The sequence below is a fragment of the Symphalangus syndactylus genome, chromosome 4 (assembly GCF_028878055.3).
Source record: "Symphalangus syndactylus isolate Jambi chromosome 4, NHGRI_mSymSyn1-v2.1_pri, whole genome shotgun sequence".
Lineage (NCBI taxonomy): Eukaryota > Metazoa > Chordata > Mammalia > Primates > Hylobatidae > Symphalangus > Symphalangus syndactylus.
Window position 1 is genome coordinate 161,199,480 of NC_072426.2, and position 14,622 is coordinate 161,214,101.

The following is a 14,622-nucleotide window of genomic DNA, read 5'->3' on the forward strand; positions in this document are numbered from 1 at the left end:
GAAGGAAGGAAGGAAGGAAGGAAGGAAGGAAGGAAGGAAGGAAAGAAAATTATATTTTACTGGCCAACCTCAAAATTGAAGCTTATTCAGAAACAGACTTTAAAAAAAAAAAAAACTGGAGAGCTGCTCCGAGATATATATGCAGAAAAGCTTCAAGTCAACATTTAGGAGGTTTTTAAATATCCATCTGGGTTTCGTTCTAATGGTATGGGTGTATTACACGAACTATTACATTTCACTAGACTGTAGCCAATAGTGAGCGTTGACTGACCACTGCTTTCGAAGTGAGTTGTGTTGCCTTTAGCAATACAGTCACATTAATGGCCAGAAAAAGAAAAAAGAAAACAAACACGCAGTAATACTTTATCTGCGACTGGGAGTAGGGCGGGGTGGGAAAGGTATGGGGGTTTGCGTTCGAGTCAACCTCTATTTCCGGGGGGTAAAAACTGCCTCCTCCGCTTGATTTTTTTCCTCGACCTGCAAAAGCGTAAATGTTTTGTTTTGTTCTTTATTGAGACAGAGTCTCGCTCTATCACCCAGGCTGGAGCGTAGTGACGCGATCTCGGCTCACTGCAACCTCCGCCTCCCGGGTTCAAGCGATTCTCCTGCCTCAGCCTCGTGAATAGCTGGGACTACAGGCGCCCGCCACCACGCCCGGCTAATTTTTGTATTTTTCGGTAGAGACGGGGTTTCGCCATGTTGGACAGGCTGGTCTTGAACTCCTGACCTTAGGTGATCCCACCGTCTCGGCCTCCCAAAGTGCTGGGATGACAGGCGTGAGCCACCGCGTCCGGCCTAAAAGGGTAAATGTGATTACACCCACGCGTATTTGTTCAACAGACATTTATTGAGTGCTCACCACGTGCTAACGCCGGGCGTCTGGGCTCGGGAGGCGCTGCCACGTGGCGGATGCGCAGTGCCCGGCGGCCAGGCTGAGGGGTGAACGCGGGGGCCAGGGGGCCCCGGGCTGAGGCTTAGCGCACCGCCCAGGTGCCAGGCGGCTCCCGGCAGAAGGTGAACGCGCGGGCCAGGTGGCTCCAGGGCGGGGCCCCAGGGCGGGGCAGGCCACGCCCTCCCTAAGCCTGGCGGAGCTGAAGGGTGGGTGTAGCCTGATGAGACCGCGTCAGTCCGGAGGGTGGGCCTTGGGAGGGGGCGCAGGGCAGTCCACGTTTCCACTGCACTTTCTCCTTTGTTTTACGTTTGGGAGGAGGTGGCACTGAAAATAGCAGAGTGCTTCGCGGTAGCAGGGGTGAGTCTTGTTTCATGGAACTGTTTTCCAATGGGGAGAAGGGGGATGTGTTGCTCACTACTTCGAATGTGTCGGTCAAAAGGGTTAGATAGTCAGGGAGGGGAAGCGTGTTCTCATCCTGGGACCAGGCCGGAGCCGGCCTCGCCAGGAGACTTGTAGCCTTCGCCCTGCGGTGACCCGTGGCTGGCCACTGGCCTCAAATGTTGAAAACGGGAAGATGGGGGAAGTAATACACTCTCAAGAAAGCGAGTGTCTGGCGGTGATTTCCTAAATTGCATTTTTTATTTTGTTTCAAATCTTCATGTAAATATGTTTCCTTACAATATCTGGCTAGGTCTTTTTTATATTAACATGCTTACATTGTGATCAAGACACCAGTCTCTTCCCTTTATTTTCCTCTCCACTTATCTCTGGGGATGGCAATACCCTCCACTCAAATTACTCTGGCAAAAAACCTTGGAGACTCTTTCTTTTCTTTTCTTTTTTTTTTTGAGGCAGCCTCGCTCTGTTGCCAGGCTGGAGTGCAATGGCGCGATCTTGGCTCACTGCAACCTCCGCCTCCCGGGTTCAAGCGATTCTCCTGCCTCGGCCTCCCAAGTAGCTAGATTACAGGCGCCCGCCACTGCGCCCGGCTAATTTTTGTATTTTAGTAGTGTTGGTCAGGCTGGTCTCGAACTCCTGACCTCAGGTGATCTGCCCACCTCAGCCTCCCAAAGTGCCGAGATTACAGGCGTGAGCCACCGCGCCCGGCAAGACACATTCTTGATTCCTGTCTCCCTTCCGCCCTTCATCCAATCCACCAGCGAGCTGGAGGGCGAGGGGGTGGTTCTTTCTCCAGTTTTCCCGCTCTGCCTGCATTTCATCTCCTCTGCCACCGTCTGATCCAAACCACTAGCAGCCCTTCCCGAGATTCCCAAATCTAATAGGTTTTTCTGTTCTCACCAAATCCATTCTCCATGCAGCTGTCCGGCCCATCTTTCAACCTAAAAAAGCTTGCTGTTTGCTTGTTGGAAGCCCTATAATGGTTTCCTTGGGTCCTGGAATGAAATGCAAATGGTCCCGGGGCGCACAGTCAGCCCCCACATTCCTGCCCGCCATAGCTGTAGGGAGCATTGAGCATGGCCTCCTCCCCCCGCAGCCCCCGGGGAGCCGCCGGCAGCCTGGAGCCAGCAGCCTTCGCTCGTCTCTTCCCACCGCCGGGCACTTTTCCTCCTGCCCACATCTGGCTCCGATGGCCCCCTCTTTGGGGGCCTTTTCCAGACATTCTTGATCAAGGTGGCGTCCTCGGTTACTTCCCCTCTCATTCATACTCTTTTTTTTTTTTCGAGACAGAGTTTTGCTCTTGTCCCCCAGGCTGGAGTGCAGTGGCGAAATCTCGGCTCACTGCAACCTCCGCCTCCCGGGTTCAAGCGATTCTCCTGCCTCAGCCTCCCGAGTAGCTGGGACCACAGGCGCCCACTACCACGCCTGGCTAGTTTTTTTATTTTTAGTACAGACGGGGTTTCACCATGTTGGCCAGGATGGTCTCGATCTCCTGACCTCGTGATCCGCCCGCCTCGGCCTTCCAAAGTGCTGGGATTACAAGCGTGAGCCACCGCGCCTGGCACCCCCCCCCCCCTACTTTTTTTAATAGCATTTTTCTCAATCTGACGTTTTTTGTTTATTTGCCCTTTACTGTCTGTCCCACACCAAACTTTGGGTTAACGAGGAACTTTGCATCTTTTTCCCTAAGTTCAGCACCTAGAACAAATACTAAATGTTTGTCAAATGATTGAATAAGTAAAGGATGCGCCCCTGGAATTACCTGTGCCCCAGTTGGCGAAATATAAAATTAAGTGTTCATTTAATATGAAGATCTCGTCTACATCTGCTTTTACCAGTATGTTTTCCATGCAGTGAAGTTCCATATAAGGACGTTTTAGCCTGAGCAACCCCATGTACCTATGGTGGTCCCACAAGATCATAAAAGAGCTGAAAAATCCCTATGGCCTAGTGACATCTTCATGAACCTAAATTTGTGTAGGCCTAGGCTCATGTGTGTGTTTGTCTCTTGGTTTTTAACATAAAAGTATTTAAACAGACAAAATCTTATAGAATAAGAATATAAAGAAAAAATATTTTTGTACAGCTGAAAAAATGTTTTAAGCTAAGTGTTATTACAAAAGAGTCAGGAAGTTTGCACATTTTAAAGTTTATAAAGTTAAAAAGAGTCTGGGCGCGGTGGCTCACGCCTGTAATCCCAGCATTTTGGGAGGCTGAGGCAGGCGGATTGCATGAGGTTGGGAGTTCGAGACCAGCCTGACCAACATGGAGAAACCCCACCTCTACTAAAAATACAAAATTAGCTGGGCATAGTGACGCCTGCCTGTAATCCCAGCTATACTCAGGTGGCTGAGGCGGGAGAATCGGCTGAACCTGGGAGGCAGAGGTTGCTGTGAGCCGAGATCACGCTGTTGCACTCCAGCCTGGGCAACAAGAGCGAAACTGTCTCAAAAAAAAAAGTAAATAAATAAATTTAAAAAGTTACAGTAAGCTAAGGTTAATTTATTATTCAAGAAAGACAAATTTTTAAGTAAGTTTTAAAATTTGCCTACGTGTATAGTGCTTATAAAGCCTACAGCTGTGTACAGTGGTGTCCCAGGCCTTCATTCACTCAACACTCACTCACTGAATCATCCAGAGCCACTACCAGTACTGTGAGCTCCGTTATGGGAATGTGCCTACACAGGTGTACCATTTTTTATCTTTTGTACAGTATTTCTTCTGTTTGGATATGTTTATATGCAAATACTTACTGTTGTGTTACAGTTGTCTACAGTACTCAGAACTGTAACATGCTGTGCAGATGTACAGCCTAGGAGCAATGGGCCCTACCGTGGAACCTGGGTATGTTGCAGGCTATGCCATTCAGGTCTGCGTAGCTACACTCTGTGATGTTCACAGGATGACACAGCAACCTAAAGATACATTTCTCAGAACATATTCCTGTCTTTCAGTGTTGCGTGACTAGTTATTTCTGCTAACAGAAATTGGCTTGCCATATAAATAGTTTTCTTTTAGTAAATTAATAAATTACCATTTCAATGTTATATGTCATCCTCACAAGCTTGTATACCGCTATGAGAAACAGCATAATGCTCGGAGATCTGACAAATAAGAATTTAGCTTAGAAAGATATGGACCATACTTGAACCTTGGTAAATTCATAAAGAAAACACCTCTCTTAGGAGATGCCTTTCTTTCTTTCTTTTTTTTTTTTTTTCTGTCACCCAGGTTGGAGTGCAATGGTGTGATCTCAGCTCACTGCAACCCCTGCCTCCCAGGCTCCAGCGATCCTCCCACCTCAGCCTCCTGAATAGCTGGGACCACCAGTGCACTTGGCAAACCCACCCCACCCACCGCCTCCCTTGGGAATTCAGACCTAACCATCGCTGAGCTGAAGTGTAGGTGTAGTCTGTTTAGACTCATTTTTCTTTTTTGTAGAGATGGGGTTTCACCATTTTGCCAAGGCTGGTCGCCAACTCCTGGGCTCGAGGGATCCACCCACCTCAGCCTCCCAAAGTGCTGGGATTACAGGCATGAGCCACCATGCCTGGCCCTAGGAAATTCCTTTCTATGTAACACCCTGCATCATTAAGAGCCAGCTTTTTAGAAACTTCTACATTAAGTTGTCTAAACTCTCAAATAAATGCCTAGTAATTATATAGGGTTGTTAAATCAGAGATCAACAGCACAATGACTAATGCATACTCATGATTTCATCTCACTAGACAAATGTACTGAGGCTGGAGCCTGTGTGAACAGAACAGAAGAGGCCTTCACTCTAGTAGTGCTCACAGTCCAGCAGGTAAGACAGACTTGAAGCAAGGGACACCAGAGCTCTGATCAGTGTGAAATACGGAGCGAGGGGAACGTTTAGCTTTGGGGCTCAACTGAGCCGAAGAATCCAGGGAAGCCTGCCTGAGGAAGTGATGTTTGCGCATTTGAAGTATGGATGGGAAGCAAGCCTCTGGGTGTGTGTGTTGGAGGATGGGCAGTATTTCAGTGAAAAAAAAGAACATTTGTAGTGGACTGATCTGACGCTTTATCGGAGAAAGTTTATTATGGCTAAATAGTAAAATACAAGAGCTATAGATGGCAGGAGGTGAGCTTGGGGAGAAAAGCAGTAGTCAATTAAATTGCAGTTACAGGTTGAGTATTTTTTATCCAAAGTGCTTGGGACCAGAAGTATTATGGACATCAGATTTTTTTGAATGTTTGAGTATTTGCAAAATACCCAACACGAGCTTCCCAAGTCCGAAAATTCAAAATCCAAAATGGTCCAATGAGAATTTCCTTTAAGTGTCACGATGGCACTCAAAAAGCTTTCATACTTTGAGCATTTCAGGTCTTGGATTTTCAGATTTGGGATGCACAAGCTGTTTTTTAAATGGACTAATTGGGGAGAGCAGCTCTGTGTTTAATCCTAGTAATTACCCTCCAAAGGTGCTAATATTGTGCTTCATAAATATTTCGGGATCTCCCTGGTTAATTTCACCTCTATATTTTTGTTTTATATTTTTTCTTTTTCTTTTTTATTTTTTTTTCCAAGAGAGTTGCTCTGTTGTCTAGGCTGGAGTGCAGTGGTGCAATCTTGGCTCACTGCCTCTGCCTCCCAGGCTCAAGTGATCTCGTGCCAGTAGCTGGGATTACAGGTGCGCGCCACCACAGCCAGTTAATTTCTTGTATTTTTAGTAGACAGGGTTTCGCCATATTGGCCAGGCTGGTCTTAAGCTCCTGACCTCAGGTGATCCGCCAGCCTTGTGCTCCCAAAGTGCTGGCATTACAGGCGTGAGCCACTGCACCCAGCCCTAATTTCACCTTTTTAAAGGACACAGGCCTGGCACAGTGGCTCACACCTGTAATCCCAGCAGTTTGGGAAGCTGAGGAGAGCAGATCACTTGACGTCAGGAGTTCGAGACCAGCCTGGCCAACATGATGAACTCCCATATCTACTAAATACACAAAGTAGCTGGGTGTGGTGGGGGGGACGCCTGTCTGTAATCCCAGCTACTTGGGGTCTGAGGCAGGAGAATCACTTGAATCCCGGAGGCGGAGGTTGCAGTGAGCTGAGATCGCGCCATTGTACTCCAGCCTGGGCCACAAGAGCGAAACTCCATCTCAAAATAAAATAAAATAAAATAAAATGACACAAAAAATAAAAACAGTAGCATTTAACATATATGTATTACATGTTTTTTAATACATCTTAAGAAATCTTGGCTGGGTGCGGTGGCTCACGCCTGTAATCCCAACACGTTGGGAGGCCAAGGTGGGCGGATCACGAGGTCAAGAGTTCGAGACAAGCCTGACCAACATAGTGAAACCACGTCTCTACTAAAAATACACAAATTAGCTGGGCATAGTGGCGCGTGCCTGTGATCCCAGCTACTTGGGAGGTTGGGGCAGGAGAATCGCTTGAACCCGGGAGGCGGAGATTGCAGTGAGCCGAGATTGCGCCACTGCATTCCAGCCTGGGCGACAGGGTGAGACTCCGTCTCAAAAAAAAAAAAAAAAAAAAAAAGAAAAAGAAAAAGAAAAAAATCTTAAACTCTTCCCTTACAGTTGGAACACATTTTGTTTTTATTATATGTATTTGATTTTTACCAAAAGTAAATGACATGCTTCTGTTGAGGTGTTTTTTTTTTTGATGTGGTTATTTTAAAGTATTTTCAAGCTATTAATTTTCATCCGACAACTTTTACCTTTGCCTCTTTTTTAAAAGCATATAATTTCTTCCTACAGAAAGACATCAGGACAATAAATAGGGAGATCTTTTCTCAGGCACACAATTGTAACATTAAGCAAGAGACTTTTATAGTAAAAGCAATAACATATTCATGCTATAACTTTTATAACGTCATTGCTGTTAGATTTTTAAGGAAATGATAGGAAAGTCGTCAGGGCCAAGCTACCCTGTGCCTTTATTTTGACATGGATTCCTAAAAGGTGGGAGCACCGTTAATTTCATGTGTCTTATTCTCTGGATCCCCGTCTTCTAGAACAATGAGTGGGCACACGATGGCCCATGGGCCAATCTCCCTGTTTTATGGGAACACAGCCAACCTCATTCCTTTATGTGTTATGTGACTGCTTCTGTGCTGTGCTACAACGGCAAAGTTGAATAGTTTCAACAGACACCACAGGACCCACGAAGCTAAAATCTGGCCCTTTGCAGAAAAAGTTTGCCACCCTGGTCTAGACAGAACCTGGCGTGTAGCAGGATGCAACATATACTTGTAGAATGAATAAAAAGGTAATGAAATAACACTAGCTCACATAGCGGTCAGCATTTGCTGTGCACCATAATCTGTGCTAAGCACTTTGCATGCATTATTTAATTCGAATTTCATAACAGTATTACATAAGAAAACAAGAATAGGGCCAGGCGCCGTGGCTCACGCCTGTAATCCCAACACTTTGGGAGGCTGAGGCGGGTGGATCACGAAGTCAGGAGTTCGAGACCAGCCTGACCAACATGGTGAAACCCCGTCTCTACTAAAAATAGAAAAAGTAGCCAGGCGTGGTGGCATGTGCCTGTAATCCTAGCTACTCAGGAGGCTGAGGCAGGAGAATTGCTTGAACTCGGGAGGTGGAGGTTGCAATGAGCTGAGATCACGCCACTGCACTCCAGCCTGGGCTACAGAGTGAGACTCTGTCTCCCAAAAAAAAAAAAGAAGAAAAAGAAAAGACAATATTTTGCTCCCTCACCCGCTTCAGGCTTTTAACCAACTGCCACTTCCCACCCTAGTGAAGGTTTGCCCGAGTGCCCTGTTTAATATTGCAGGCTTCTGTTTCCTACCAGCCCCTTTGCTTACTCTTTCACACGTAGTCACCTTCTAACACGTGGCATACATTGCTTATTTTCTATGCTCATGGGTATGCCTACTCCATGGAGGCATAGATGTTTGTATGCCTGTTTACTGATGTATCACAAACTGCGTAGCCTAAAATAGAGCTAGCACACTGTCCCACCCAATACATGTCAGTTGAGCAATGAGATATAGAAGGTTCTGATAACTTGTGGGGACACCCAGATAAGATCTCCGCATGACTCATGTCTTACACAGAGCTCATTCACGGTCTCTTGGTTAGTTTATCAGAGAAGACGGAAGTGTATTATTGGAAAATGTGTCCTAGGTCATTTTTTGACAGTGGCTCTAATACTGGCATCTATTTTAACTAAAGGTTATTATCATAAAGCAGGTGTTTGCTGAAGACAACTCAGATCACTACTGCCTGGAGGCGGTTGATCTGTCCTGGTGTAAATCTTCAAGAAGGGCACAGGCAGGAAAACATGAACCAGCAACTGAAGAAACAGGCAAAGACGAGACGCCAGAAAGGCCTGGGTGGAAGAGCCCCCAGTGGGGCTAAGACCAGGCAAGGCAAGGCAAGCCAGGACCTGCAGGCAGAAATAGAACCTGGCAGTGCGGTGTGGGCCTTATGTGATGGCTGCGTGTGCTCTGAGCCCGGCCCTGAGGCCTTCGGAGAGGACGATTTCTCGGACTGTTACATAGAATGCATCATAAGGGGTGAGTTTTCTCAGCCCATCCTGAAAGAGGACTCACTTTTTGAGTCCTTGGAATACCTAAAGAAAGGATCAGCACAAGAGCTTTCTCAAAAGGTGCTCGAAGCAAGCTCCCTTCTTGAATGTCCTTTGGAATACATGAAAAAAGGGGCAGAGAAAGAGCTGCCTCAAAAGATAGTTGGAGAGAGTTCGCTTGAGTATTCTGAGTACATGACAGGCAAGAAGCTTCCGCCTGGAGGAATACCCGGCATTGACTTATCAGATCCTAAACAGCTCGCAGAATTTGCTAGAAAGAAGCCCCCCATAAATAAAGAATATGACAGTTTGAGCGCAATCGCTTGTCCTCAGAGTGGATGCACTAAGAGGCTGAGGAACAGAGCTGCCCTGAGAAAGCATCTCCTCATTCATGGTCCCCGAGACCACGTCTGTGCGGAATGTGGAAAAGCGTTCGTTGAGAGCTCAAAACTAAAAAGACATTTCCTGGTTCACACTGGAGAGAAGCCGTTTCAGTGCACTTTTGAAGGGTGCGGAAAGCGCTTCTCTCTGGACTTTAATCTGCGTACACACGTACGCATCCACACGGGCGAGAAACGTTTTGTGTGTCCCTTTCAAGGCTGTAACAGGAGGTTTATTCAGTCAAACAACCTGAAAGCCCACATCCTAACGCATGCAAATACGAACAAGAATGAACAAGATGGAAAGTAGCCCTCCCGCAGGATAAAGCATACTAACAGAAGAGTGATCAGCGACAAACATGCCTCATCGATTATTGTCTCTAGGAAGGAATTTTTAAATCAATATTGCAACCCCAAAAGCAGTTATAATTTGGTGTCACTAAGATGCTCCTATACTTTGTGATACCATTTGAAGAACATTGTGGTTTTTTTTCTTTTTTGTTTTATTTAGAACTTTGTGTATTCTTAAAAGTGTGCTTCCAACAGGAAGGTCAGTGATAAATTGACTTCAAAAGCATAAACTGTAATATATTATCTGTTGGATTATTGGATATAAGACTTATTTTCATGTACTATAAATATGAAAATAACTTTGATTTTTAATTGTGTAGTTTCCATTTCTTAGCTTTTGTCTTTTAAATTTATACTTCAGCCAGGCATAGTGACTGATGCTTGAAATCCTAACACTTTGTTGGGAGGCCAAAGCAGGAGAATAGCTTGAGGCCAGGAGTTCCAGACCGGCCTGGGCAACATAGTGAGATCCTGTCTCTACAAAAAAAATTTTTATTTGTATTTTTTATTTTTATTTTTATTTTTGTTGGTAGGCATCTCGCTCTGTCACCCAGGCTAGAGTGTAGTGTCGTGATCTTGGCTCACTGCAACCTCCGCCTCCTGGGTTCAAGTGATTCTCCAACCTCAGCCTCCCAAGTAGCTGGGACTACAGGCGTGTGCCACCATGCCCAGCTAATTTTTGTATTTTTAGTAGAGATGGGGTTTCACCGTGTTGGCCAGGCTGGTCTCAAACTCCTGACCTCCAGTGATCCCCCCACCTTGGCCTCCCAAAGTGCTGGGATTACAGGTGTGAGCCACTGTGCCTGGCCCCCCACAAAATGCTTAAACTTAGCTAGGCCTGGTTGCATACACTTATGTTCCCAGCTACTCAGGAGGCTGAAGCAGAAGGATAGTTTGAGCCCAGGAGTTTGAGGCTACAGTGAGCTGTGATTGCACCACTGTACTCCAGACTAGATAACAGCAAGAGCCCATCTTTTAAAAAAAGTAAAAATTAAAAATATGCTTCATGCTTCATGTCATAGCCCTAGAGAATGAAAAATTTGTGGTAGTCAATAAATGAATGAGTAGTTAAATATTCTTTAAAGTCAACTCTTTCATTGTAATTTTTGTTTTCTTTTTATCATTGTATCAAACTATATGGAAATCATGGTTAGATGTGAGTGATTATTTGATAGTGTTAGTCCATTTGAATCCATTTTAGATATTTCACAATTAAAGAATATGAAACTTCAGAAATATGCCAAGTCTGTATTTTAAAAAATCAAAGAGTCTGCATTGAAAAGAGATACCATTTATTTGTTCTTAAAAATTAGCAAAATTCAACAGACTGATGTTCGGTATGGGTGAGGTATGGCGGGAAGTTAGGCTTACATGTGGTTGGATAAGGTATAAACTGTCACAGCCAGTTTGGAAATAAATTTTGTAAGCGTGCTATATTCGTTTTTAGAGCTGCCATAGCAGTACTCCCAAGCTAGGTGACTTAGCAGAAATGTATCGTCTTGATTCCAGAGGCTAGAGGTCCAAAACCCAGGTGTTGGCAGGGTTAGTTCCTTCTGAGGCTGGGAGGGAAGGACTGGCCCAGGCCTCCCTTTTTGGCTTTAAGTAAGTGACTGTCTCGTATTCACATGGCATTCACCCTGTATCCCCACATCCCTTCCCTCTGCCTGTGTCCGAACAAGGACACCAAGTCATGTGGGATTATCACCCATGCTGATGACCTCATGTTAACTTGACGAACTCTGTAAAGACCCCACCTTCAAATAAAGTCACATTCTGAGGTACTGAGGTTATTCGTACTAATGTACAAAGAGGTCTGTTCAAGAATGTTAACTGAATAGTATTTTTAATAGTGATAAACCCATAACGTAAATGTTCATTAAGGGGATATGGGCTGCATAATTCATGCCACTTTTGTTCAACAGCAAATGTGCAAGTCTCCTTCCCAGAGAGGGTCACAGCTGGAGGCAAGCCACAGAGTCAGAGGAAGTTTCTTGTTACTAACAGATGAGACGGGATCTGGTGTATTTTCTTGCTGTGGAAGGAAATTCAGAGAAAGTAGTTACATACGGATAAAGGGAGAAATTGTCTGAAGGTAGCTGGTAAAAATAAAGTCTAACGTAGGGATTAACTCATTTTTATCATTATTAAGTGAATCCCTGATTGGAATCATCTCATAATGGCCAAAAATATGCTGCCATCAAACTTGAAATGCTTCTTTGATTTTAAGATTTAAGACATCACTGGCGGTAATGCTAAGCGTACCATTAATTTAATGGCTTTTCAGGAAATAACAATACCACACTAAGTAAATATATCAAACTTAAGATTAATCTTGATTTTTAAAATGCCAAAGTCTAAAATATGTCTTTAAAACAAGTAAAAAAATCAAACATTTTGACGTCAGTATGAGCTAATTGCTACTGTGGACTATGGAAACTTTCTTAATTTGGTCTAGAATTTCTAGTATCATTTTTACAGGAAAGTGGGTACTGAGTGAGGAACATTGGGTACATAATCCATTTGTAAAAAAGTGTGGAATTTCCTCCACATCAAACACCTGAGTATAGAACTTGGGATGGGAATTTGGTATTTGATCAAGATGACAGCATATTCTCAGCTAGTTTTGCTTTCGTAGCACTGTGTTTGATTTGCTCTTCTGTGGGTTTCTACTTCAGAGATGAATTAGGACAGAGCACCTCTAAAGACCAGGCAAAAGGCAGGAGTAAATAGTCCTCAAGACCAGAGGAAGTCAGGGGCAGGGTTCAGGCTGCAAGCTGGGGAGCCGAGACGCAGGGCACCAAGAGGGATGGGTGGAGATACTTCTTCCTGAACCACAAGCGTTTCTAAAAGGTAGATCAGCCTTTACACAGCCAGAGCCAGTCTCCATCCCTCTTGCTGTTCTCAGATGGCTGTTCCTGTTCAGCTCTTTTCTAGAGCTGAAGGGTCCAAAACTCCCTGTTAACAACTCTAAAGCTTAAATGTGTAAGAAACAGCAATCTGAGAAAATGCTTATGTAGCTGGATCCCAAGGCTTAGTTAGATCCTGACTGGGGGATAGGATGCTACTTAGCCAGCTTCCTAGCTGTTCTTGTTTTTACTTTTCTTCCAAAAAGGAACCCTAAAACTGCTAAGAATGTAAGAGGAAGAAAGCATGTGTGTGCAATGGAAAAAAAAAAAAAAGGAAAAGGAGGTTAGCTAATGAGGATATGTCACCTGAAATTCTTTGTTTATGGTTCAGGAAGAAACGTACATAGGCTCTCCACATTTGTGTTTTAAGTAAGAACGAACAGAAGATACCTGAACACATACCCAGAGAAAACTGAAAAAAAGTCTCAGTTCATCTAGCTTTTCACCTTTCCAGATACTGGCATTCGACAGACCCCAAATCCTGATAAATGAATAAATGTTTTTCTGTTTTCAAGCTGGCATTTGGCTTCACGGCCCATAAAAAGCAAACAGAATCTTACATGTATAGGGTTTTTTAAATTTTTTATCATGTGTGTTTAAGATGTATGTGCTGGGCCAGGTGCAGTGGCTCATGCCTGTAATGCCAGCACTTTGGGAGGCCAAGGTGGGCGGATCACCTGAGGTCGGGAGTGCAAGACCAGCCTGGCCAACATGGCAAAACTCCATCTCTACTAAAAACACAAAAATTAGCCTGGTGTGGTGGCATGCGCCTGTAATCCCAGCTACATGGGAGGCTGAGGCAGGAGAATCTCTCGAACTTGGGAGGCTGAGGTTGCAGTGAGCAGAGATGGCGCCACTGCACTCCAGCCTGGGGGACAGTGTGAGACTCCATCTCAAAAAAAAAAAAAGTGTACTGTTTTGATATGCATATAGTGAAATGATTACTGTCATTAAGAAAATTAACCCATGGCCTGGCGTGGTGGCTCACGCCTGTAATCCCAGGACTTTGGGAGGCCAAGGCGGGCGGATCACAAGGTCAGGAGATGGAGACCATCCTGGCTAACACAGTGAAACCCCATCTCTACTAAAAATACAAAAAATTAGCCGGGCGCGGTGGTGGGCACCTGTAGTCCCAGCTACTTGGGAGGCTGAGGCAGGAGAATGGCGTGAACCCAGGAGGTGGAGCTTGCAGTGAGCCGAGATCGCGTCATTGCACTCCAGCCTGGGCGACAGCGAGACTCCGAGACTCCGTCTCAAAAAAAAAAAAGAAAAGAAAATTAACCCATTGTCCCCTTTTTCAGTTATCTTTTGTGTGTGTAGTAAGAGCACCTAAAATCTACTTTCAGCAAATTTTTAGTAACGGATACTACGTTATTAACTGCTGCTTCACGCTGTGCATTAGGTTTCTAGACCCATGCTACCCACCTGCAAGCGCATACCCTTTGTCTGTTTCTCCCTATTTCTCCCTCCTCTACCTCTGCATTTCTGGTCACTACCATTTCTGCTCCGTTTCTATGTATTTGCCTTTTTTGTTTGTTTGTTTAGTTTCCACATATCAGTGAGATTATGTAGTGTTTTTCTTTCCATGTTTGGTTTATTTTTCCAAGTTTGTCTATGTTGTAGCAAAGGCAGTTATCTCCTTTTTTAAGTCTGAATAATATTCCGTTATATGTATGTGCACCACGATTTCCTTATTCATTTGTTGATGGACATGTGGATTGTTTCATTTCTTGGCCATGGTGAATGATGCTGCAATGAAGATGGAAGTGCAGGTAGCTTCATGCGGTGGTGATTTCATTTCCTTTGCTGGGTCATATGATAGTCGTACTTTTAGTGTTTTGAGAAATTTCCATCCTGTTTTCCACAATGGCTGTACTAACTTACTTTCCCACCAACAGTGTGCAAGAATCCACTTTTCTCCACATCTTTGTCAACACTTGCTGTTTCTTGTCTCTTTGATAGTGGCCATTCTGACCGGTGTGAGGGAGTGTTTCACTGTGGTTTGGTTTGCATTTCTCTGACAATGAGTGCTGTTGAACACCTGTTCATATATTTGTGCGTCTTTTGCACTACGTCTGTTCAAGTCCTTTGCCTTTTTTTTTCTTTTTTGTTTTTTTCTAAGAGACGAGGCCTTGCTATGTTGTTCAGGCTAGT

The 14,622-nt window shown here is 44.7% G+C and overlaps 1 protein-coding gene and 1 long non-coding RNA gene across 2 annotated transcripts; both read left to right on the forward strand.

Annotated features, from left to right (window-relative positions):
- The first annotated feature begins 1,166 nt into the window (after positions 1 to 1,166).
- Positions 1,167 to 5,152, forward strand: LOC129480367 (uncharacterized). Its single transcript, XR_008657016.1, has 3 exons — positions 1,167 to 1,249; positions 4,523 to 4,692; positions 5,020 to 5,152. It is a non-coding gene; the product is annotated as an uncharacterized lncRNA (long non-coding RNA).
- A 3,356-nt stretch (positions 5,153 to 8,508) lies between these two features.
- ZFP42 (ZFP42 zinc finger protein) lies at positions 8,509 to 9,619 on the forward strand. Its single transcript, XM_055274075.2, has one exon. The coding sequence runs from the start codon at positions 8,586 to 8,588 to the stop codon at positions 9,519 to 9,521; it is 936 nt and encodes a 311-aa protein (XP_055130050.1). The 5' UTR covers positions 8,509 to 8,585; the 3' UTR covers positions 9,522 to 9,619.
- Positions 9,620 to 14,622: the final 5,003 nt, after the last annotated feature.

Bases quoted from the DNA above. Each gene is read 5' to 3' on its own strand.
- ZFP42 (XM_055274075.2), top strand. From the start codon at position 8,586: ATGAACCAGCAACTGAAGAAACAGGCAAAGACGAGACGCCAGAAAGGC.